This window comes from Dufourea novaeangliae, unplaced genomic scaffold, assembly GCF_001272555.1.
Source record: "Dufourea novaeangliae isolate 0120121106 unplaced genomic scaffold, ASM127255v1 scaffold166, whole genome shotgun sequence".
Taxonomy (NCBI): Eukaryota; Metazoa; Arthropoda; class Insecta; order Hymenoptera; family Halictidae; genus Dufourea; species Dufourea novaeangliae.
Genome location: NW_015374042.1, coordinates 319,485 through 330,604, shown reverse-complemented (window position 1 = coordinate 330,604; position 11,120 = coordinate 319,485). Strand labels below are relative to the sequence as shown.

The following is an 11,120-nucleotide window of genomic DNA, read 5'->3' as shown; positions in this document are numbered from 1 at the left end:
TGACGCGTCTCTTATTCATTCATTTCTTTAAAGTGGCATCAGTATGCTCGGAACTGCATTGTAAATACATCAGTTTGGTTCAATTCATCACGTTGTAAACAGAGTGGGGTTTCAAAGAGAACTGTATCGCTGTGATCGCGTTATATAATTGCAACAAAACTCCAGTTGAGATTGTCAATTTCTTAAAACACTTAAGAATAACAAAAAAATTCATCTATCGTGCAATCAAACGATATATCGAGATGTCTTCTGTCGATGACAAACCGAAAGAAGCAGTCGACCAGGTGAGGTGAGGACAAACGCAGCCATTAAAGCTGTAGCTGACGGAATTGGACGAAATCCGCTCCGCAAGCAGAAAATCATAACTAGGGAAATGAACATTCCACAACGAACTATGTCGCGGATTATTAAACAAGATCTTAGCAGTTAACAGCGACTTTACGTCAAATAAGAGCCACAAGAGCAAAGAGATTGCTTCAGCGACACGGCAACGGTGGTCACCGGAAAATTCTTTTCATAAACAAAAAGACTTTCACGATAGAAGAGAAATTGAACCGCTAGAATGATAGAGTTTATGCTCATAACTCGGCGTCACTCAGCTGCATTTTTGCAAGCAGGGGGTTAAAACACATGCAGCCAACTTCCAAAGTGACATTTTGGAAAAGACAGTGAAGCCTTTAGGAGATACCTTGTTCGCGAGAAAGCACTGGGTATTCTAACAAGACCCATCGCCGGTACACAATGTCAAGTCTACACAACGCTGGTTAAATGCCAATTTGTCTGAATCTATCGCCGTGGAAGATTGGCCCTCAGGAAGCACAGATCTCAATCCTTTGGACTACTGTTTGTGGAATGTTTTAAAGGAGAAGGCCTGCTCCAAGCCTCATCGAAATATCGAGATGTCAAAGGCGAATTTGGTGAAGAAAGCAGCCTCGATACCGCAAAAAGTGGTGCGTGAGGCGATAGACGAATTGCCGCATTGATTAAAGAAGTGCGTAAAGGCAAAGGGTGGACATTTTGAGTAGTTCGTGTATTTTTTATGTTGTTTAGTTAATAAACAACAAATATCATAGATATTTTCACATTTGGCATGACTATATATATGGAAGATAAATTTGAAAAAGGGAAAGCGGAGGATATCAGTATTGATGAAACTGTGCACGGGGTTACATCAACTCCCGTGTCGAGACGTGTAAGTGTGTGTTCTGGAAGAAGTGACAAAAGTCCGGGTATAAAAAGGCGACGAAGAGTGAGTGTAGATAATGGTGGCAAGGAGAGTGACTGTGCGGATGTAGAAGTGGATGATGTGAGGATGAAGAAAATTGGGAACGAGCTGAGGAAATACATCTTCACGGAGGAAAATCATATATCGCAAAGTGCGAGTGAAATAATTTTATATAGTGTAAGCAAGTACGAAGAAGTGTTGACGAGAATGATGTATATGTATGAACAGTTACAGGGACGATTGAATGAATGTGAGAAACGAATGAAACAGCCAGAGGTGCCTGTGAGCATGGGTATTCTATGGTTAAGCTAGTGTTGCGAGTAGTAGTGCGATTGAGAAACGTATGCCGGTGTTAGAGAGCATGCTGTGACCGAAAGGGAAATCGTATGGAGTGATAGTGAGGATTAAAGATGCATCTCCAAAATGACGAGCGAGCAGGTGAAAGAAAAATGCGTGAGATGAGTAAAGAGTTGAATATACGTGTGAAAGCGGTGAGAAAGACTAAGACCGGTGGGATTGCTATCGAGATTGCGAGTGAAAATGAGTTAAAAATGGTGAGAGAATGCAAAAAGTTTGATGAGATTGGTATCAAAGTAAAATTGCCGAGGAATATAATATGCCCAAGGCAGTGAATGCAGGTATGTACTTGGTGCGTTTGTCGACTTCAAAGGAGCGTTTAATAATCTTGAATGTGAGAGAGTGCTTGAGAAACTGAATGAGGTTGGATGTGAAGAGCTTGGACTTTGGGAATGTTATTTTAGTGCAAGGATGGCATGCATGGTTGGTGCGACTGATGTAGTGTGGAAAGATGTGATGCGTGGCTATCGGTAGGGCTCCATCTTAGGTCCATTTATATGAAACCTGCTGACGAATGACTTCCTGTGGCGGCTCTCCGAGAATGGATACAAGTGTGTAGCGTATGTGGATGATTTGTTGTTGTAAGTGGAAGGACAGAACCGAGCGGATCTAGAACGTAAGGGCACAAAATGGATGGAGATTGTGAGTGAATGGGGTAAAAATGTTGGAGTGACTGTGTCTGAGGAGAAAGCGGTAATGGTGCTTCTGAAAGGTAGAGCGACTGATACAAAGCAGCCGAATGTGTGAATGAATAGAAAGAGTGTTAAGTATGTTACGCGTGTGAAGTATTTAGGTATATATGTGAGTGAGCCTGTGAATTTCAAAGTACATGTGGAGAGTATGAAGCAAAAGATAATGAATGTGGTGGGACAAATGAGACGTGTGTTAAAATGTGAATGAGGTATGAGGAAGAGAGCAGTACCAGTGATATACAAAGGTTTGTTCTCAGCATGTGTTGTGTATGGTGCGCGTGTGTGGTATGAAATCATACAGTATGCGTATGCTAGGGATATGACGTGTAGCGGCCTACGGCACGTACAAAGAAAGAACATTTGGCGTGCAAATGGTTGGCGAGTTTTATGATACACGCGCCTGCAGACCTATTATTGAGAAAGCCGTTTTCTTTCCGCTTTCATTTGCAGTTTTTATACGATGCACATTTTTGCCTTTAGAAACTTTCGTTAAGGGCCTCAATAGCTAAGCGGGTGTCGTAAACCCCGAGTTTCCGAAGGGTTGCGAAGCGGGGTCAGATGACCGGCGATCGGTCACGTCACGCGCCTTGGGGACCTGGAGGAAATTCCGCTGCGTTGCCAAACCTCCGCCATGGGTCTCACTCCCGCCAAGTCACACCCCTGTTCCTGAAGCGGCGCGCTAAGGGCGCAAGGAATAGGTGGCGTGATTGGGAATGTTAGGAAGCGCCTGATTGGTTAATGCCTGCGCGCTACGTTAACCAATTAGGATAACTTCAGGGTTTTGCGAGCTTCCCGAAAAGAAGAAGCGTCGGGAGACTTCACTTGTTTTTCCGACAACGTCAAGAGCAGTTTGTGAATGAATTTTGACCGTACAAACTACAAATAAATAAGTATCCGAATTACTGTGTAGATTATTTAGACACAGCATAATACACTTCAATTGGTGACCGCCGACGTCTACACAAATTCGGGAGTTTTTATTTAAAGTTTGTTTTTGAGTAGCAAGTGCATTACTGTGAACGTGTTCCGAGGATGACTTCCAAACAAAATACAGCTTCCGCCACGGTTAGTGGTGCTTCCGAAATGCCAGAAGTGAACCGTGTCGGTATTCGCGTTCCGCCGTTCTGGCCCGAGCAACCTGGCGTCTGGTTTAATCAGCTGGAAGCGCAATTTGTTTTAAATAATATTACGGCAGTCATGACGAAGTTTTATTACATCATGGCACAGTTGGAACCGAAATACGCATTAGAAGTTCAGGGCATTTTTAACAACCCACCAGAGACCGATAAGTACGCGACGTTGAAGAGAGAGTTGATACACCGCCTGTCTGTGTCCCAAAGCCAGCGGATTCGACAACTATTGGAGCAGGAGGAGATGGGTGACAGGACGCCGTTCCATTTCCTGCGGCATATGAGGAGTTTGGCACGTACCTCGGTTACGGACAATTTTTTCCGGACTCTATGGTCTAGTCGATTGCCCGCCATGATCCGCGCTATCGTTACCGCACAAGCGGACTTAACGTTAGATAAACTGGCAGAAATAGCGGATCAGATATACGAAAGTACTGTAGGGCTCACAAACTGGTAATGGTCTAGGCTACAACGATCTGACCAGTGATCTAAACTGGTACCGCGGGGAACGGACGTCTACCGGGGCAGTTATGCCTCGACCCGGTTATGGGTTGCATCATCGCGGGGGCAGTGGTTGTGAAGCTGAATGCTGGCCGGGTCATTTAGGGATCCCGACAGGTGAGCTGCGTCCCAACAGTTCGGGTACCGGCCTGCAAAGCCGGTAGAGTGAGAAAAGTCACTCGGCCCAACCGGTGGTCTGTCGTAAAGACCTACAGACTGTTGACAGACCGGAAGTTCTCGGGCGAAGCGAGGACGCGCTGATTGGGCATATCCCAATTCCGTGCCCATGGGGGTCGTGTGGATAACTCGCAAGGCAGGTGCCGCACGTTAAATCATCGACATATGTATATCTTTCCTGGCTGAATTCGATTTCGCCGTTCGCTTGTTTCATTTCGATACCTAAACAGCAGCTAGCAAGACGAAGGTCCTTGACCTTGAAGGCATTCGACGAAGGAGCTCTGTTACTGGCCAGTCTCTTCTGATTTCTTGACATATACTTCTGTCGTCCACGTACATCACCAGAATTGAGAACTCTTTTTCGTTCGAATCAAAGTATAAACACGGATCATTGATCGCCGGTATCAATCCGAGTCCTCGAAGAGCTTGAGATTGTGGCGGCACTACCTTCCTTCCTACATTCGCCATCAGAGGCCTACCGAGTTGATACCTTTCCCGCAACTACCTGAAGCCTTCCTCGTTCGTATATATACGTCCTTAACCGACCATCGTATATCCCCGCGTCTAAGGCAGGGTCTGCTAGGTAGCCTTACTGACGAGTCCACTAGGAGGCCCAGGACGAAACGCTCCCTCTCCCTCTCCTTTCCTTTTCACATTTTCCAGTCAACAGTTTGCCGCCAAAAGGCAATCTCTGGTTCCATTGACGACGACCCTATAGCGCCATAAATAATCGACACACTTTGTCTCCTTTATTTAATTCTCGAAGCATTTTATACGCTTCTTTTCGTATTTCACCCTCTTCGCCATCCTGCTGTATTATTTGGTGTTGCGCTTTTTGAATGAACTCTGGAGGCTCCATGTATATTTTTTCGTCTAATTTTCCGTCCAGAAAGGCAGCGACTATATTCCAGTTGATGAACGGCTAGACCCTCGAATGCTGCCAATGCCATCATGAGTCTGACTGAATCAAGCCGTGCTACCAGTGAAAAGGTGTCTGTACAATCGATTCCCCAACGCTGAGTTAACCCTTGAGCGACGATTCGAGCTTTTCTACGCTCTAACGTTCCATCGGGTCTCATTTTGTTTTTCAGAACGATTTTACAACCTACAACAGCCCCACTCAACGGTCGGTCGACCAGCTTCCAAGTATTATTCGCGATTAGCACTTTCCACTTTGATACATTTTTATGACAAGCCGTCATCCACTTTGATACATTTTTTCCGGCCATAGCGTTTTTCAGTGAATCAAGAAGGGATTCGATGTCGTTTTCTCTGAGATTCTCCGCTCTCATCACAAAAAACATCATCCTCTAATTGCTCGTCCTTTCCTGGTAGTGTGACGCTATATTTATCGTCTCCATCTTCGGCATCTTCAACTGATTTGGTTTGGTAAGTCTTCCTAGGTCTTCCACGACTTCCCGTACAAACTAAACGCGGTCTCCCCGCTCCACGTGCAATGACAGGTGCTGTTGCGTGTCCTGCCGGACTTTGTACGGTAATCGTCGGCATCTGTACACTTTTTCGTTCCGGAGTTCTGGTTGTTGTGCTGCTCGGTAACGACCTGGTCCAGAATATTTCCACATACTGATTGTAAGTCATTCAAATTTTATAAACTCCCGTAGCGTAATTTTTATTGCTAAATATTTTTATGACAAACATGACACATGAGAACTACGAGGGTAATCCCAAAAGTAGGTCTCCAAACCGCTAAGGACGCCGCGAAACTAATCTTGCAACTGTTGGAAACATTGTTGTGTTTGTTACTTCCGCCACTCCGCAACAAGCCTATGCGCACCTCGCTGGGACACTCTGTCTTCACTTGGCAGCCGTTTGTAATGGAGCTCCCTCCCGTTTAGCGCTACCGCCAAGTGCGAAGTTCGCGCAATTATTCGGTTTTTGAACGCAAAAGGAGTGTAACCTATTGAAATTCATCGCCAATTGAAAGAAGTGTATGGCGAGTCGTGCATGAATGTCAAAAACGTCAGCAAGTGGTGTAGGGAGTTTGCAGCTGGTCGAACTGAAGTTCACGACGTAGAAAGAAGCGGCCGACCGTCACTTTCCGACGAGACAGCCGCGAAGGTTGAGCAAACCATGCGTGAAGATCGGCGGATCACTCTGGATGATCTCTGCATTTTGGTTCCCGAGGTTTCCCGAAGCACCATTCACAGGATTTTGACGGAAAAGTTGCAATATCGGAAGGCGTGCGCAAAATGGGTCCCGCGAATGCTCACGGAAGACCACCAACGGCAACGAGTTGAATCTTCCCGCGAATTTTTTCGCCGCTATGCAGACGAAAAGGATAACTTTTTGGATTCGATTGTCACGGGCGACGAAACCTGGGCGTTCCACTACGTACCTGAGACCAAACAACAATCACGTCAGTGGCGGCGTTCCTCTTCTCCCAAGCCGCGAAAATTCAAACAATCACCGTCTGCCGGTAAAGTCATGGCAACTGTGTTTTGGAATCGAAAGGGGGTATTGTTGGTGGACTTCATGCCTTCTGGGACCACAATAAACGCTGACAGGTATTGTGAGACTCTGAAAAAACTCAGACGGGCGATTCAGAACCGGAGAAGAGGAATGTTGAGCAAGGGCGTAAGCATTTTTCACGACAATGCTCGTCCCCACGTCGCCTGTACGACCGTCGCTCTCCTGCAACAGTTTGGATGGGACATCGTCACCCACCCACCCTATAGTCCGGACTTGGCACCCAGTGACTACCACCTGTTTCCTAAGCTGAAAGAACATTTGGCCGGAACGCGCTTCAACAACGACGACGAGGTGAAAGATGAGGTTCAACGCTTCCTCAACGGCATGGCGGCGAGCTGGTATGACATGGGCATACAAAAACTGCTGCAGCGCCTACAAAAATGCATCGACAGAAATGGCGATTATGTCGAAAAATAGATAAATGTTCAAGCTTTAAAATGATGTAAACATTATTGAAAATAAACATTTCTTTGTATTTCTAAAAAAATAGGAGACCTTACTTTTGGGATTGCCCTCGTATAAATATAAACAATACCCTATTTTTTTAATAATATACCACACTATGACCTAGAAATGACCTTGGGCTGAAAATTTCGCACGTAACTAGTTGAGATGGAAGCTCACAGAAAATGAATTGCAGAAACAAAATAAACGCCATAATTGCATTATTTATTATTTTAGTGTATGTTCAAAGTATTATCACCCCATCGTGTGATATATTGATGGATACGTTTTGATCTCCTCTTTGTAATGGCACAAAAAAAATAAGGCATTCCATTTAAAAAAAAAAAACGTTACCATTAGAGAAATCTCAGAAGATATGACCTTGAGATGACCTTTAATCTCATAGCCTAATTTCCTCCCTACAATACACTAACTTTCTCCAGAAACCATTTTTTTGTACCATGACAAATAAGAAAATAATTAAGGGTGGCAGTGTTAGGTAGGACACCCTATATAACAGGAAAGATTAAAATATAAAAAGGTAAGTTCGATAAAAGACAATGTCTGAACTTTTTTCCAGAGTAGTCACAGATTTCTCGAATTAATTATTTATAGTTTAATTTCTCATAATCTAGTACAGATGTTTTTACCCGCGATCATTTCATTGATTACCAATCGAGTAGCCTAAACCAGTAATCGACCATTCAATCCCGGTGATAGCTAGGTTACCGGGCGCATATGTCGATTGAGTAATTGTGAATATATTTGGTGAAAGCATTGGAAACTAGGTTGGCCGTCGCATAGGTAATAAACGGGGTTCTACCTGCGTAAACTGTCCAACTATCTAATCGTATGAAATTGTTATTATTGTCTAGGGACGGGGCTATAATTCAGTTGACATACCAGCCATGCTTGAAAGTCAACGATGTTACCGATTAAGGAAAACGCAGATGTGTATGCTGTGTTCGAGTAATCGTGATGTTACTTTATTGTCTTTCCAACCATAATACTTAGACTGCTAATGTTTCTGCAAATATAGAATTGTATGGATTAAGTTTTCAAAATTGAACGCAGGGAAAAATTTGTTTACCTCGTTTAGGGTTTTAGTAGGTTTTAAATGAAAAGAAAACCTGAACAAACGTTCTAAAACTTTGTATGTACTATATTGCATCTCAGAGGATGGGATATACAATAATGGGATATTAAAAATGAAGTCTATTAATACTACACCTATTCATACACATAATTTGTCAATCCAATAATACACACAAATGATCAGTTTTTAACAAACCTATTGCTTATATTAGTTTTTTATTTCAGTTATACTTTAAGCATGTTATCTATGCGAAAATAGACAGACATTTTAAAAAACTTTATTCACGTACAAGATATTTTTTCATTTACACGATAAAAGTGATTCCAACATTTATTTATTAACTATGTTCAAATAATTGAAAGCCATTTCAAACATGTATTAAAATGAATACCTGCATTCAAAAACGCAAATTTCATATTTTGTTCTTGTCTTAAACGAACGTAATTATCATATTATACACGCATAAGTTTATCCACTTCTCAGATGTAATACGCACTTGCGTTCCCACGCAAAGAATCTTTTATAATTTTAATGTTTTGACAAAATTACCGAAACCAAAAAAAATTAGTACTCAGAATATTGGTCTTTCAGAATAGAAAAGACAATTTTGACAAGATTTTCTGTGTCATCAGAAGTAACAGAGATATGTCTCATGATCAAGATAAATGAATGACATTTTCCATAGTGGACTTCGCGAAATATCAGTTTGTGGTGAGATATATTTTTGATTGTGCAAAAAACATATGTGAATGAATGAAAAGTTCATGAATACGAAGGATAATTTTGAAATAGGTTATCCAATTTTAACAGTCATTCTATTAAATATTATATTAATACGGAATTAATATTTCCATTTTAATTAAAATTAATATTCAATATTACACAAAAATAGTTTATTCATTTTGAAGTAAAAAATTAATAATTGATAATATAATGACTACAGTGTACTATGAAACATCAATCTGAATGTTTGTGATAATATCCGTTCAAGTTTATCTCCATTTATTTGGGACATATATCGACATTTAGCGAACTCTTTTAGCGAAAACCAAGCAGGAAGCTTTTGACTCGAAGGAAATTTCTGATACGGTACACACTGGGCTTTATCAGCTTTCGGTATGCAAACATCACATAACCATCCATCTTCTCGATACACTTGTATCCATTCTTAAATTTTCATCCTTTCAGTAAGCGTCCTTCGTTTCCATTTACTCTATGAGGTACATGTACAGAGCATGGCATTTGTTCGTTTGAATTATTATTAAAACGTTTCAGGTTCCACAATGTGACTTTCACAAATGTGAAAATCACCCTATTGGTAATAACTATGAAGATCACTTAAAAATATTTTATTCTCATCTCAAGAAAATTTGTAATGAAGGACGTAAAATTACAATTAATTTCAACTTTTACAAATTAATGTCTGAAGATGTAAATTTGTACAAAAATCTACAGTCTACTCATAAATAAGTACCAACTGTGCAGAAATTATCTTCCAAGAACCGTGCAAAATGTGTTACATGTATACCTACTCATGACAGTATCGATTTTTGGAAATACACAACTACACTGTACTACAAATGTGAACTTTTTTCAATTTTATAACCTTCAAGAAGCGTTTCTTATAGATCATTATAGGCAGAACACGTATCTGCAAACCGTTTTTCTTTTTTTCAGAACATACAGTTTTTGAAAAAATCACTTTTAAAGAACTTGCAAATTTTCAATTTAGGAGATTTTTTGTGCGTTCACAGTAATAGTTATTCAGTTTATTTTGGGTAAGAAACGATTATGTGGACATTCCTAAACAGAATGATGTAAATTATTATTACCTTATAAACATTTAAACATGTTTAAATAACGATCAAATTGAAAATAGCACCCAAAACGCACCAGGTTCTGTTAATAGCTTCTAATTTATCCTTCTAAGATAATGTATCGAAATTTGTTATTAAAAACCTTATTTATTTCGACGACAAGATAGAACGGTGTACGGTATATTAGTAGGTATCGATTAATTACCAGCGGAACTGAACAGCAAAAGTATACATATCGGACGTCAGTGCATTGAACAGGAAAAAAAGTAATGTAACGCGAACGATGGCTCAAAATTGACAGAAATGAGCAAAACGGCGTACGTGGAAATTAATGGTAATTAGAACTTCGTACTTTGGCGTGTAGGAAAGCGCGCATACCAAAATCTGCTTTCCAGAGCTTTCGTTCTCTACCGTCAGCTTCGTACCAATGCTGCCTATTTACTCGTCGAATAAATATTGAATTTTATTCACTGATGCATTGAAAATTGACAATGAAATAGGATTTATTATTACGATAGATGAATTGGGAGTCAACCTTTTCATCTCTAAAAAATAATTGAGATTTTTACGGCAGAAGTACCTATATGCGATTTCTGAAGCTCTTGTGTATATTAAGGAAAGTGATCATGCATTTCATGTTATTTACAATGATTCACTCGGTGTAGTGTATGTTAGTGAAAACTACAATGAAAGCAATAAGTCTGAAATAATTTACAAACATTGGATAAATGAATTGAGACACATGTGTCCTTTTTTATGTTTGCTATTCTGGTGATGCTACAAAAGTTCTCTTCTGCAGAGTGTCGGACCATTAGTCCGATACTAAACTTTCGTAAAAGTTACACGGACATACCTACACAATATAAATCATAAAATACGTTTCATCTATATTAATCTGAAACAGGAGTTTCATGAGAACATCGTATTATACCTCTATTTTATCCATTCTACGATAGTACGGAGCAAAAGTTTACTAAAAAGTTTAAAACCAGAAATCATACCAGGGATCACTTGGAAGATATAACGAAATGACGTGGACCTGAGAAAACAACAATTAAATATATATCTATTATATATGTATACCTATATTATACTGATATCCCTAATTCAAATACTACTCCAAAACATGTAGGTCCGAAAAAATTTCTCCGGTGCTATAAGAAATATAGGACACTTCTAATGAAATCAACA

At 40.6% G+C, this 11,120-nt stretch overlaps 2 protein-coding genes across 2 annotated transcripts; both read left to right on the top strand.

The window, feature by feature from the left end:
* Positions 1 to 3,306: 3,306 nt before the first annotated feature.
* LOC107189545 lies at positions 3,307 to 3,861 on the top strand. The gene has a single exon (XM_015578105.1). The coding sequence runs from the start codon at positions 3,307 to 3,309 to the stop codon at positions 3,859 to 3,861; it is 555 nt and encodes a 184-aa protein (XP_015433591.1).
* A 2,666-nt stretch (positions 3,862 to 6,527) lies between these two features.
* Positions 6,528 to 6,989, top strand: LOC107189544 (histone-lysine N-methyltransferase SETMAR-like). Its single transcript, XM_015578104.1, has one exon. It carries the CDS (start codon positions 6,528 to 6,530, stop codon positions 6,987 to 6,989), a length of 462 nt encoding a protein of 153 aa, XP_015433590.1.
* Positions 6,990 to 11,120: the final 4,131 nt, after the last annotated feature.